This window comes from Bos indicus x Bos taurus, chromosome X, assembly GCF_003369695.1.
Source record: "Bos indicus x Bos taurus breed Angus x Brahman F1 hybrid chromosome X, Bos_hybrid_MaternalHap_v2.0, whole genome shotgun sequence".
Classification (NCBI taxonomy): Eukaryota; Metazoa; Chordata; class Mammalia; order Artiodactyla; family Bovidae; genus Bos; species Bos indicus x Bos taurus.
The window spans coordinates 19,648,838-19,663,876 of record NC_040105.1 but is presented as its reverse complement, the minus strand read 5'-3'; the positions used below and the strand labels follow the sequence as shown (position 1 = coordinate 19,663,876).

Sequence of the window (15,039 nt, the reverse complement as noted above, 5' to 3'; positions counted from 1 at the left end):
AGTCAGACATAACTGAGTGGCTAACACACTTTGAAAGTTTAAATGCAACAAAGTAACATTAAGTATCATTTCATTCTAACATTAAACTTAAAACACACACACTACAGTATTCTATTTAAAACGGTATTCATAACATGAAGGTTTGAACTAGTCATAATTGGAACTTTCATTAAATATTAGAGAAGTTACATGATTTCATTCCTCGCATACAGTACCCCCGCCCCCAATATGCAACTTCAAAAGGCTGCTTGAAGCCTGTGGTCAGACAATTGTTAACATCCGCTACCCAAGTAACTTAAGAATGGGCTGCGTACGAACGGTCTGTGGCAGTGGAGGGGGACGGGTATTAAGTGGGGCGGGGGTGGGGGGGGGAGGTTAGCGTGAAGAAACAGCGTATAAGATACAAAGTAGAATTCGAGTAGTTAATAGTTATCTAAATCCTCACTACTTTTAAGTGAGGTCAGTTAACTAGCGGCATTGGCAGCAGTTAGGAACGGGTTAGAAAAGCAGAATCTTGGGCCCCCGGCCTAGATCTGCAGAATCAGAATGTGCTTTTTAAACGGAACTGCAGACGATCGTACACACTTTAAAGTCTGAAACCACTGATCTAAATCACTTTGATTTAAATTCATTCCAATACCAGACTCTCTGGAGAGTCGCGACCTTAAAGACGAGGGCAAACAATGCCTTTCTCAGGCAGACATTTTATTTTCCTCTCAGGTGCAGTGTCGTGGGGTTTGGCGAGCCCTCCCGAGCCCACTACCGGCGCCTCCCGGGCAGGACCCGAAGGCTGCGGGGCCTACGGAGCCCCGCAATGCGACTGCGGCTGATGCGCAGGTCACCACTCCCTTCCCGCAGCCAGCCGTACTTTATTTACTCCACCGGACCGCGCTCCACGCGGAAGGCCGCAAGTGGACACCGGCCGCACGGCTTCCATTCCGGGAGGCACAGGGCAGGGGAAAAGACCTCGGATCCCGCGCCCTGACCCTGAGCACCACGGGCTTGGGCCTTAGGCCCGAGGCCCTCACCTTCAACACCAAGTCGGTCAGGTAGACGGCAGTCCAGCCGCCCACCACCACTACCACCAGCGATACCGGAATCATGGCAGCGGCGGGGGCAGCGCAGGGAAGGCGAGCGCCGGCGTCCTCCCTGCGAGCTGCAACCAGCTGACCGCGCGGCGCCTACAGCCCCAGCATCTGAGTAGGGACCAAGCTGCCACGGGTTCCTTTCTCGTAGTGGCCTCGTTTCCTTCCGGATCCTTCTGGTGGGACACTCGGCCCGCAATGCTCGCACCGGAAAAGTGGGCGGGGGCTTATTTTCGCGGAACACTTAGGCGTCACAGTCCAGGCATCAGCTAGCTTACGGCTTCGAGCCCTCTAGAGATTTCTTAGTCTTTGGCCCTCCCTGCTGTCTGGTCTCCATTCTCTCTGGTTCTGGTCTGGGGTGTGTAGTTCCTTTTAATCTAGTGAGAGTTTGGGGTCATCCGAAATAATAATCGTCTCCGCCACTCAGACGTCTTAGGTATCCAGATTTAAATTATGTTCAATCGTTCTTTTTATTGAAACGTTATTTACACATAGAGAAAACATAATACAGATTTCAACTGTTTCGATGAGTTTTGATAACTATATATCCATGTACCCTAATCAAAATAGAGAACGTTTCCATCTCGGGAATTTTCTTCGCTCGCTTCTCAGTTAATCCTCTCGTCCTCTGCCCATTCCTACCCCTCGTTTTCTTTGTAAAAACTTTGTGTAAATAGAATCATACAATAAGTACTCTTTTGTGTCTGGCTTATTTTGTTCAACATATTTTTGAGCTTTAGGTTCATTTCTCAACCTTTTCCATTATAAAATTTGAGATTGGTGCTGCATTAAAAAAAAAAGTTCTAATAAACACCCTTACATATTTCTGTATGTTGACATGTACTTGATTATATATTGGCCTGGAGCAGTAGTTCTCAACCTTGGCTGTAACATTAGGATCACCAGGGAACTTTAAAAATTCCTGATGCCCGTTGTGTAGCTTAGACCAATTGAATCAGAATCTCAGAATGGGACCCAAGCCCCCGTATTTTTTAAACAGGTCATTCTACTTTGCAGGCAAGATTGAGAACCAGTCAACTGGATGATTTCTAATGGGAAGGAAAACTAATATTTATGGAGTTGTGTTTTTTCTTTTTTTGCATTCTCCTAATGCCCAAACCTTTAAAAGTTAAACTTGTTTTAGCTCTCTGGAAAAGCATCAGCAGCAATAGTAATACTAATCCGAAATATTGAGAATACCATCTTAAGAATAAGTATCCCACAGAGAAGGCAATGGCACCCCACTCCAGTACTCTTGCCTGGAAAATCCCATGGACGGAGGAGCCTGGTAGGCTTCAGTCCATGGGGTCGCTAAGAGTCGGACACGACTGAGCAACTTCACTTTCACTTTTCACTTACATGCATTGGAGAAGGAAATGGCAACCCACTCCAGTGTTCTTGCCTGGAGAATCCCATGGACGGGGAAGCCTGGTGGGCTGCCGTCTATGGTGTCACACAGAGACACGACTGACGTGACTTAGCAGCAGCAGCAGCAAAGTTCCTAACCCGGTGGGTGCTCCTGCTCAGTATTACTGGAGACATTTGGAAATAGACATTTCCCATTTAGCTGTGTTTCCTCCCAGATGGGTTGGAAGGAGATTGGCACATATGCGCCTCCTGGGCCTTGAAGCCTGATGTTCACTTTCTCTCTCCCTCTCGTTTAAAAATATAATTAAAAAAAAAAAAAGAAAAAAAAAAAAAAAGAATAAGTATCCCAAATAAAAATGCCCCCTCAGCCTCTTGCAAAGTAAAAATATAGTGAATACAAGAAACCTGTATGAGAGATACTGCTACTCATTTGCCTCACTCTCTCATACTTTTCCTCAAGTTTTAATAATTCAGCACCATTTCTTCCAAGCTTCAAGAAACCTTATGATTCAGTTTTACATCTTCTTGCATATATGTGTGTACGTGTTGTTATAAAATGTTTCAATTTATTTTGAACAAGTGAAGTTGCTCAGTCGTGTCCAACTTTTTGCGACCTCGTGAACTGTAGCCCACCAGGCTCCTCCGTCCATGGGATTCTCCAGGCAAGAATACTGGAGTGGGTTGCCATTTCCTTTTCCAGGGGATCTTCCAGACCCAGGGATCGAACCCACGTGTCCCGCATTTCAGGCAGAGGCTTTAACCTCTGAGCCAAACAAAGCTGGGTATAATTATAAAGTTTATATTCAAGCACCCTGTGATGTCACAGTTTTCCATGTACAGGTATCCCAAAAGTCTGTATGCAGTTTTAGGTTTTGATAATTTCAGAAGTATAAATGCTACAAACTTGAAAAAGCATCACTTGAAAATTTATTTATATTTCTTTTACAGTTATTTAACTTGGAGAATTTTGAATAATTTTAAATTTCAAATTTTTTAGTCCAGAGGAAGGCAAACATTGACTGAAACAAAAAACTGAATTATATTTACTGTTCAAAAATTTCTGAGACCAAAGAAACATGAAAGAAATTTAAATAATTTTATTTTTCAAGTGATGTTATGTGTAAGTTCATAGAGTTTGTATTTCTGAAGTTATTGAAGCTTAAAACTACACTAAGACTATTGCTACACTATTGTATTTGAACTGACTTTTGTTTGCTCTTGTATAATGACTGTAGTTTTTAACTGTTTTTTCCTATGATGAGAAAATTAAGAAATAAAGTGCTTCTCTTTTGTTAGCCTGAAGCCTTGTCTGGACCACTTGCTGGGACGAAAACCAGATATTTTGTGGCTATCTGATTATACAAAATATGTAGGAAATGAGTTGATTGTGTTTTTCTGTTCCCAACCTAAATTTTTACTTATTCAACTGACTTGATGTTCACATTAGGGATCCAGCAGTCAAACAGAACACTGAATAGAATCCTGCTGGTTTCTGGAATTTATCAGTCATAGAAGGCAGCTGGTGGCAGCAGAAAAGACAAGATAGAGGATGCAAGGTGGCAGTAAAAAAAAAACATCAGTATTCCAGAAGATCAAGGTATTCTCTTTAGAATAAATGTGATCTACTTTACAAATAGTTTCAGGTTTTTGTCAAGTAACTGTCTTAAAGAATGCACAGTCAGGCTTTTATTCATATCATTTTATGTAGCATTTATTTTTAGAGGGGCACCAAGTGTACATTTTGGCTGAATGGAAAATGCTACATATTAGGGACCTCCATGGCTGTCCAGTGGTTAAGACGCCACACTTCCACTGCAGGGGGAATGGATTTGATCCCACTCCCCCTGAAAAAAAACAGCTACATGTTAAAAATCAGTATTTGGCTAAAGCAGAATATCACTATCATATAATAAACTTCTAAGATACCAGGATCAACATGAACTATAAATATTAGATAATACTAATTTTAAAATACTACAATTTTGTTGTTAAAAATATAAGTATTCAGATTTTTAGAGTTTGATGTTCCCTTCAAGAATATTTATTTCTCATCAAACTTCTTGGGTCATTATACTCTACATTTATGACACTAACTTATATCAGCCAAGATAAGCTTGGGAAACCAGCCCTAAAATCCCATTGGCTTAAAATGATAAAGATTTATTTTTTGTTTGTGCTACATATCCAACATGAATTGGTAGACTGATGCAGATTCCATTTTATCATGCCCAGTTCTCAAAGTGAGGCTCAGGATTTAATGCAGCAGAGAAAGAGGACTAGAGTGTTTATCACTGGCAGAAAAATCCTATGACCAGACATGCACACATTACTTCCATTTCTGTTTCATGAACCTAAAGTAGTCAAATAGATGTGTCTCACTTAAAAGGCAGAAGGAGTATAATCCTCTGTATACCTAGAAGTAGAGAAGAATATACCTGGAAGTAAACATGAGTGTCACCTACGACATAAGTAGATGCTCTCTTTCATGCAATTGGCTTTCAATAAACCAGTCATCTGGGTTTTTCTCTCTGTTTCAGTTTCGTTTCATGTAGACTAATATCAGCATCTTCCTGGAGTAGAATAAGAGAATCTTTTCAATCACTACCATGTAAGAAATACTTGTACTCTGAAAAGATCGATTTGATTTCTTCTGCCTCAGGTTCCTGGAAAAGGTCAGTTTTCATTCCAATCCCAAAGAAAGGCAATACCAAAGAAATGTTCAAGCTACTGCACAATTGCACTCATCTCACATGCTAGCAAAGTAATGCTCAAAATTCTCCGAGTCAGGCTTCAACAGTATGTGAACCATGAACTTCCAGATATTCAAGCTGGATTTAGAAAAGGCAGAGGAATCAGAGATCAAATTGCCAACATCTGTTGGATCATCGAAAAAGCAAGAGAGTTCCAGAAAAACATCTACTTCTGCTTTATTGACTATGCCAAAGCCTTTGACTGTGTGGATCCCAACAAACTGGAAAATTCTTCAAGAGATGGGAATTCCAGACCACCTGACCTGCCTCCTGAGAAATCTGTAAGCAGGTCAAGAAGCAACAGTTAGAACTGGACAGTTAGAACAGACTGGTTCCAAATCAGGAAAGGAGTACGTCAAGGCTGTATATTGTCATCCTGCTTATTTAACTTATATGCAGAGTATATCATGTGAAATGCCAGGCTGGATGAAGCACAAGCTGGAATCAAGATTGCTGGGAGAAATATCAATAACCTCAGATATGCAGATGACACCACCCTTTTAGGGCAGAAAGTGAAGAAGAACTAAAGAGCCTCTTGATGAAAGTGAAAGAGGAGAGTGAAAAAGTTGGCTTAAAACTCAACATTCAGAAAACTAAGATCATGGCATCTGGTCTCATCACTTCATGGCAAATAGATGGGGAAACAGTGAGAGACTTTATTTTCTTGGGTTCCAAAATCACTGCAGATGGTGAGTGCAGCCATGAAATTAAAAGGCGCTTGCTCCTTGGAAGAAAAGTTATGACCAACCTAGACAGCATATTAAAAAGCAGAGACATTACTTTGCCAACAAAGGTCTATCTAGTCAAAGCTATGTTTTTTCCAGTAGTCATGTATGGATGTGAGAGTTGGACCATAAAGAAAGCTGAGCACCGAAGAATGGATGCTTTTGAACTGTGGTGTTGGAGAAAACTCTTTAGAGTCCCTTGAACTGCAAGGAGATCAAACCAGTCAGTCCTAAAGGAGATCAGTCCTGAATATTCATTGGAAGGACTGATGCTGAAGCTGAAACTCCAATACTTTGGCCGCCTGATGTGAAGAACTGACTCACTGGAAAAGCCCCTGATGCTGGGAAGGATTGAAGGCGGGAGGAGAAGGGGACGACAGAGGATGAGATGGTTGGATGGCATCACCGACTCGATGGACATGAGTTTGAGTAGACTCCAGACATGAGTTTGAGTAGACTCCAGGAGTTGGTGATGGACAGGGAAGCCTGGCATGCTACAGTCCATGGGGTCGCAAAGAGTTGGACACGACTGAGTGACTGAACTGGACTGAACTGCCTCAGGTTCCAGAAAGTATTTTCTCTGCAAGCAGTTTTAATAAGATACATTGTTTTCACCTAAAAAGCATGTTATTTTGGTTTTGTTCTAGATGGCTTTTATACATTTAGTAGCTGCTATTCCATCTTCTTTAAAACATCTTGTTAAATATATGACAAAGTTATTCTAAAACCTTTGGACATCAGGCATTTTTGTCTTTGACTGAAGTATGATGTAGTGGCCCACTATCTTTCTGCTTACAGACAGTTATAATTGCTTTTGGATTACATTACTGAAGGGTATATGAACAAGACATTGTATGCTTATGATTCCTAAATCACTGAGCCTTTACCATCTTTGTTCTATAACAATTGACATGTTTTGAAACCAATTTTCCATCCTGTGAATAGTTCTTCAATCAGAATGCAGTATGTTGAGAGCTGTGTGAAACAACAATCTCTCAACAATTGAACAGAAGCAGAGTTGAATTTACCATACTGTTAGACTTGGTGTTGGAAAAGACTCTTGCGAGTCCCTTGGACAGCAAGGAGATCAAGCCAGTCAATCCTAAAGGAAATCAACCCTGAATATTCATGGGATGGATTGATGCTGAAGTTGAAGCTCCAATACTTTGGCCACCCGATGCGAAGAGCAGACTCACTGGAAATGACCCTGATGCTGAGAAAGATGGAAGGCAGAAGGAGAAGAGGGTGGCAGAGGATGAGATGGTTGGATGGCATCACTGACTTAGTGGACATGAATTTGAGCAAACTCTGGGAGATAGTGAAAGACACAGAAGCCTGGCGTGCTGCAGTCCATGGGGCTGCAGTCAGAGTGGGAGTGCCTGAGGCCAGGGTGCACTGCATGACCTTTGGCATCGGTTTCCTGTTTGTCATTTTCCTTCTGACGTATCTATCTCCTTCAGATATCTGGTTATTTTGGCCTATGAACTCATATTCCCATGGAGGTACTGGCTACTTGGCCTGGTAGTATCTATAGGTAATGGCTGAAGGCCAGCCCCTAATCTGCGTCAACTCCAAAGTTCAAGAGAAATAGCAAAAAAGTACTCCCTGTAAGCAAAACCTCAAACAAGGCAGTAACTCAATTATGTGCTGGGGCCAGGATGTGAAATAGAGTCTTCTGTTAACTCTTGTCCCAGGAAGCAAATTCGTGGGTCAGGGGTACACCTTTGAACCCACTTGGAGAAGGCAGCCTCCATAAGCTATAAGGATCTGAGGGAGCACAGGCAATAAATAAATAAACAAATTTAAAAAAGCAGTGTGCCAGCCTTATAGTACTACATCCAGCTTTATAAGAAGAGCCAGCAAAATTTTCATTTATTTAGCACTGCTTCGCTTGCTGTTTTTTTCTTTAAACAAATTTTATCTACCTATTCTACTCTTTTGTATTGAAGCATTCCACGTGGGAAGGCCCCAGGGCCTTGATGGAGTGAATTCCACTTGATGGAGTGAATTCCCTACAGAGGTTTCATAGAGACCCAAGTGTGAATCAAAAATAAGGGTGGAGGGAGGGGACATATGTTTACCTATGATTGATTTAAGTTGCTGTATGGCAAAAACCAACACAATATTGTAAAACAATTATCCTTCAATGAAAAATAAATACATTAAAAAAAAAAAAGAAACAAGGGTGGCCAGCAATGGAGCCCTAGCAAAAAACAGGGTGAGCAGGGAGATATGGGCAGTGCCTTTCTATACACTGTCCTGAGGAGACAGTCTGTAAAACTGACTAAATGAAGCACACTAACTACATGACCAAGCTCTTTCTGGTTAGCAGTGTTCAGGATGAGTAGCCCACCGTGCCTTCAGGCCAGCTGCAGCCTGTGTACTCTCAGTACACCTTCAGTTCTGGAAGTTTCAGTAAATACCCCCAAGAGGCCTGACACTTCATGAAATTAAATCAGGTTAGGAAAACCTAATTGTACTTAAACTCTCTTTCTTTGCTCCAATTCCATATACCTCAAGCCACCTTCTGATAAATAGACACACCATGTAGCTTGTTTAAAGGAAAAAGCATAGTGATCAGACAGTTAAGAATAAACAAGTCCACAAAATAGTTATTATTTCTCAATAAAAATTAATCATGATGCATATTCGTATGTATGATTTCGTCTCTTGTGGTTAGTGTGAATCAGGATCTCTGAGAGAAAGTTCACAGACGGGAACAACAAAGAGCCAGACTTGGACCACGGTGGATTCATTAAGCCCTTCTCAGCTGTGTACCTTCCTTCCAGCATCTACAGTTCATATGGTGAGTATGCGGATCCCTACTGATGGAGAACGTAAGACCACAAGCAGCAGGATGAGGACACTTGAAGTGTGGTTTCCTATCCCAGCACTCTCTCAAAACTCTGCCTCAAAAGTCAACAGCAGGGACTTTCCTGGTGGTCCACTGGTTAAGACTCTGCCTTGCAATGCGGGGGGATGCGGGTTTGATCCCTGTTGGGGAACTAAGATTCCTCATGCCAAGGAGCAACGGGTTCCACGTGCAGCAACTACTGAGCTGGAGTGCCACAACTAGAGTCTGTGCCCTGCAAGGAAAGATCTCACGTGATACAACTAAGACCTGGCACAGCAAAAAAAAAAAAAATTTTAAAGTCAGTAGCAGTTTCCTGGTGGCTCAATGTGATGTCTTCTCAGTCTTCACCCTACACTCTCTTTGTTACTCAAAACTGTTGACCACCACCTGGGTTCCCGGGAGTGCTACCTGAGGTAGTCCAGACTGGAAAGAGATGGGAGGGTGAACTTGAGCCAAAGTTGGGAAACTATGCACAGAAACCAAATGTTTATTAATCATCTACTAAATATGGGTGCTAGGCATATTCTTTTAGGTATCTGACATATGTTAGTGAATACAAGAGACAAACCCCCCTGCCCACAGGAATGAATATAAGTGACTCCAGGAACATTAATAAAGGACTGTCCTCTACATTCCTGTAGGGGTTTTTTGTTGTTGTTGTTTGTTGGTTTTTAGTTATGCTGGGTCTTCATTGCGGTGCATGAGCTTCTCTCTGGTTGCGGCCCACAGGCTTCTCTAGTTGTGGTGCGTGGGCTTAGTTGCCCTGCAGCATGTGGGATCTTAGTTCCCTGACCAGGGATAGAACCCACATCACCTGCATTGGGAGGCGGATTCTTAACCACTGGACCACCAAGGAAGTCCTGTTTCTATAGGTTTTATTCTCACTTTTATTATAGTACTTCCAACATATTATTGCAATTACTTGTTTCTATGTCTGTCTTGCCTTCCCGTACTGTGGGCGTTGGTATGGCAGGGATGTCATATCTTATTATTCTGCCACACAGCAGGCATTCAACAAATGCCAGTAGAATAAATACCTGAATGAACAAGTGAAGCTGAACTGCTAAACAGGCTGTTGAGTTCTAATGTCTTAGAGAGATTATGCTTATCTTGGTCTTAGAGGAAAATAGGTTTTATGTTAGAAAGAAAAAACCTCACAAAACAAAAACACTGCACTAAAGGAATACCAAAGAGCTATCAGCGCTTCTCTCTGTTCTTTCCCGCTGACACCCTAGGCAAGGCCACCACCATTTCTCTCTGGATTAACAACACCATCTCCCAATTGGTCTCTCCAGCTCTTCTAACCCATCCTCTCTCTTTTAGTCTCTTCTCTATAATGGAGCCAGGGAGCATTCTAAATTATAATTATGACCATGTAACTCCCCTCTAGAAAATTGTGCCACTGTTTTGTATTTTAGTCAGGTTTTGCCATATAACAATCCCAAGTCTCAGTGACTTTACCAAAAGAAAAACTGTTTTCACGCGTTCGGGTCTGTAGGTTGGTGGCAGTTCAGCTGGCCAAGGCTACATTCAACTGGGTAGGACCCCAGACTTCTAGTTGGATTTAGGTCTAGTTCATCAAGTATCTGGAGAAGGCAATGGCGAGCCACTCCAGTACTCTTGCCTGGAAAATCCCATGGATGGAGGAGCCTGGTGGGCTGTAGTCCATGGGGTCGCTATGAGTCGGACACGACTGAGCGACTTCACTTTGACTTTTCACTTTCACGCAGTGGAGAAGGAAATGGCAACCCACTCCAGTGTTCTTGCCTGGAGAATCCCAGGGACGGGGGAGCCTGGTGGGCTGCCGTCTATGGGGTCGCACAGAGTCGGACACGACTAACTCGACTTAGCAGCAGCAGCAGCAGCAGCATCAAGTACCTGTCGTCCTAAGCTGAAGGGGCAGCAACTACATAAAGCATATCCTTTTCATAGCTGATCTCAGGATCACAGGAGGGGGAGTCCAATTGAATGAGCTCCTGCAAGCTTCCTCTGGCCTTCTCTGCCAACTTTCCATTGGCCAAAATGAGTCACATTGCTAAACCCAAAGGCAGAGATGTACACTCTGCCTACTGTGAAGCCATGGTCACTTCTGTAGTATGAATGAAGAACTGAGAATAACAACTAATCCTACTTTTCCTTGACCTCAGGGTCAAGCCCAAATACCTTCACAATTTTTTTCTTGCTTTTCCACTTTCTTCTCTTGCAACCTCTCTACCTCCTTCACTGTATTCTTCTCACTCTATTCGCCTGACCATATTTCAGGTCCAATTATAGGAAATACTATCTCTCACTTTCAAGCCTTCTTCCATGCTCCTGCCTTGTCCTGACATACTCTTCTTTCTCCCCTCCCTACATCTATCTTTCCACCCCTATTTACTCCAAAGGTATCTGTCTCTCCCAGACATCAATGTAAATATCACCTCCTATAGGAATGAATTAGTTGCTGCCTCTCTGCATTGCCAAAGCTCCAAAACCTGATTTTATCGGAGTGTTTAGCACAGGCATTGTTTTTTTTTTTTAAATTTAATTGACTATCTTCCCTCATAGGCTATGTGTGACCTTCATGAGGTTGCAACTGTGACTCTATTTCACCATTCCCAGCACCTAACATCATTAGTGCCTTCCAAAGAGAGAGTACTCATTTTGTTTTTATTGGGTTGGCCAAAACGTTCATTTGGGGTTTTCCATAACAGCTTACGGAAAAACCCTAACAAACTTTTTGGCCGGCCTAACACTTAATGAATGTATACATAAGTGAGGACAAACAACCAAGAATGCAATTTGGTTTGAGGATCTGCTCATAATAATATAGTTTGCAAAGTCCACTATATATGTGTGTGTGTCCGGAAGACTTATGGCAATCAGAAATGTGCAAAGCCTTTGTATTTTTCAAAGCCCTCTGTGCTGTTTATTTTCATCACACATGTCGTCCCTTTGTTAGACTTTTATCCACACGCTACATTGCAAGACAGCCTACAGGTTACCCTAGTAATTTGAAGAGAGGCTTTACCCTGTGGCGGTAATAAAAAAGACAGAACTGGGCTGATAATGTTTGCAACAATTCAGAGGATGCAGCTGGAATACTGATCAGCTCTGGTGGCCAATTGGACGTCCAGGGACAAAGGCATATCTCCCTTAGGAGGGAGTGGTCAGATCTGCCTTTGTGAGATACACCGCTCCAAGTTATTTATAGCCAGGAGACTAATTCTTAATAGATGAATTTCTAAGTGAAGAGACCCAGATGTTCCTTGCTAATTTTCCTTTTTAGAGGGTGTCAATTTATGTAGTCTGGCTTGAGGGCTGGGAGGGTCTATCAGTCACACCTGACTAGCTGTTCTGCATGAAAATTTGAACAGTATTGTTTTGTCTTCGGAATTTGAGGAAGAAAATTTAATTAAAGACAGGAACCACTCCCAGTCCTCAATAAAGAGCAGACAGGAAGGCTGATTAAGGATTTGAAAGTGATTGGTTAGAGGGTGGTGTTGGGTGGGAGGGTAGGCGTGTGCATAGAGGGGTTGGGAAAAGTCATGGAAGAAACCCAAATCTTCCAGGGTCCCAGCATATGGATTTGTTTACTTCAAGAGGTAATTGCCAGCTGAGGCCCATGTTCTTGAAGCTCATTTCAAATTCTGATGATAGAGAAATCATTCCTTTTTCTGATGATGAGAAATCTGATCCAAGTTGCATAGGCTTAGAAGCATCTCTGGTAGTAATTTGCTAGATTTAAGGATATAGGATTTCACAATTAGATTCTCATTTAAGAGAAACCATCTTGCTTATTTAGAAAATTAGTCTTTTATTAGTCAAAATGGATTTGCTTCTGAGGCCTAAACTACTTGGACTCATTTCAGGCAAATGTTTTCTAAGAGCTGAGTTCCTAAATTGAAAGAGAAACATAAGCCAACACAATAACATATTTAATGAACTGCACAAATGCACTGGAAAATTCCCATCCCAGCCAAACAGTGGAACAGAAATCACAACCAAAGGTGCCAAACCGCTTCTGTTTTTCCCAAAGGCCCAAATCATCCTGGGGCATGGTATTGACTCACACACTTATTGATTTTTTATTTTCTGAACTTCTTACATAAAGCCTGATCCTTTAAAAACATGGGCTGGTTTTTCTGGGCATGATTGGCAACACAGAATTGATTATTTCTCAAATGAGATCAGTAATCCCTTTGGGAAGAGTGTGTATGTGTATGTGTGTGTTTGTGTTTGTGTTTGTATTGGGGGGGTTGGTGGGAGATGGTTATGAAGAGACTTTGGAAACTTCACTTTATATGCAGGAGCAGGGATGTGGAGACCCTCTAGATTGTATGATTAGCCTCTTCCTAACCCTGGTAGCTCAGTGGTAAAGAATGTGCCTGCAATGCAGGAGATGCAGGAGAGCCAGGTTCCATCCCTGGGTTGGGAGGATCTCCTGGAGAAGGAAATGGCAACCCACTCCAGGATTCTTGCCTGGAGAATTTCATGGACAGAGGAGCCTGGCAGGCTACAGTCCATATTGGTTGCAAAGAGTCGGACACGAATGAGCATCTAAACAACAAATGTACAATATCTCCCGTCCTTTGTGCTGTGACTCATCATCTCCCAATTATCTCAAAGGTTACCGTGAAACTCTCAGCATAGCTGCTTAATGATGGCCTTGGAGAACTCTGCCCACCTCCTCACCCACAGGACACTGAACATCCCAAGTGGAGATGAGAATTGATCTGGTGGCCAGAGAGAGAAGCCCAGCAGGGCAGGCCCTGGGTGAGGGAGAGCAGGCTGGAGGGAGGGGCCTGTTCTGGATCTGGAGTCCTGGAGGATCATCATCTACAGGGTGAGGAAATGACTTCTGAACACACACAGTTCTGAGGTTCCGGGGAGAAGCCCTGGAAGGAGTGTGTACATGGATGGATGATCTGCTGCCCACGCTGTTCTGACTCAGCCCCCTACATATGACCTCTCCTTGTGCTTCTCTCCCTAGCATTCTTTGAGCCCTTGTAAATCAATTTATGCCACTGTCGCTGCTCAGACATCACCAGGTTCTTGGGTTAATATGGGAAAAGACTTAGTGATCAGAGTCACATGAGCCTCCTGGATCTCCTCCCCAGCAAGCAGACAGAAGATCACTGTCAAAGCACGGTGCAGACCCAATTCTGCCAAACACACAAGTACTTAGAGCCAACAGTCCCCAAACAGGCAGCCTGTTCTATGAGTTAACCTGTCAGTTCCCTAGTTATTCCTACAAGCACCTGGCCTCAAAGGTTTAATCCAGGGTGGACCTGGCACTATTCTGAAGACCGGTGAGTAGGTCTTTTAGTCAGATTAGGCCCCACTGTTCTTTCTGAAGGCAGCAGGATACCAGAATGCTGTGCCCACATGTTAGGCTGCTGGGTATGCTGGATTCCTGTTCTTTCACTACTTAAGAGTTATGAGCCCCATTCAGTCTTTCCAGCCCATCACGTATCTTGAACATCTCTCATATGACCATTGGGAAATTTTTTCAACACCCTTTCAGTTAATATAAAAGCCCCAGGGCAGATTCAGATGGCCATGTTTGCACAGCTACCTGCTGAGGGTGGATTACTGATTAGAGCCCTTCAATGTTCACTAACTGCCCCTGGAGTGTACATTAAAGTATGTTTTCACTCACAGATTTAGCAATTTCTGTGCTCGCCCTGCACTAATCCCCATAAGTGATATTATAAATATATTCATCAAAAGAAAATAACTCAGTAAAACTGCTGCCACTCAGTGTGATGCAGTACGCAGGTTATTAAGCCATTGTTTCTCAACTCCAAACTCTTCTTTGTGATGCTAGGGTGGGTGGGGATTCCACAAACGTGTGCTTTGCCAGCTGTCAGCATTGGGCTCTGCCCAAAGGGGCACTGGAGAGAGACTGCCAAGCTGGGAGACAGAGAAGGGATGGTGCCGTCTGTGTCTGGCATTGGCTGGCAACTATACTTTATCAGTAGCCATGGCTTCCAGCACCAATTGGTTCCACTTTCCAGGTTGTTTATAGTCCTCTTGGAGCCAGCTCATCATCCTCTCCTCAGTTCGGTGAGGCTGTCTTCTCACGCCTCTGAGGCACCAGCCGAGCAGCTCACCCCTCCAGGGTCTGGGTCTCGGCTCCATCCTCTGGGGTCTGGGTCTCGGCTCCATGGGGTCCTTTCTCTGAGCTCCGAGGCTCCAACAACTCTGATTTCTTTCCTTTGCTTCCTCAGTCCCAGGGCCGGTACCTGCTTCTTGCAGTTACTGTCTTTGTCTCA

The 15,039-nt window shown here is 43.1% G+C and overlaps 1 protein-coding gene across 2 annotated transcripts in view; it reads right to left on the bottom strand.

Moving 5' to 3' along the window:
• MBTPS2 (membrane bound transcription factor peptidase, site 2) overlaps positions 1–1,724 on the bottom strand; it is a 47,375-nt gene extending 45,651 nt beyond the window's left edge. The window contains exon 1 of one of the 2 annotated variants that reach the window (XM_027533090.1): positions 1,029–1,724. In XM_027533090.1, coding sequence (XP_027388891.1) covers positions 1,029–1,103 — 75 coding nt within the window. In that variant the 5' untranslated portion in view covers positions 1,104–1,724. The remainder of the gene's footprint in view (positions 1–1,028) is intronic. The other variant, XM_027533091.1, reaches the window with a different exon arrangement.
• Positions 1,725–15,039: the final 13,315 nt, after the last annotated feature.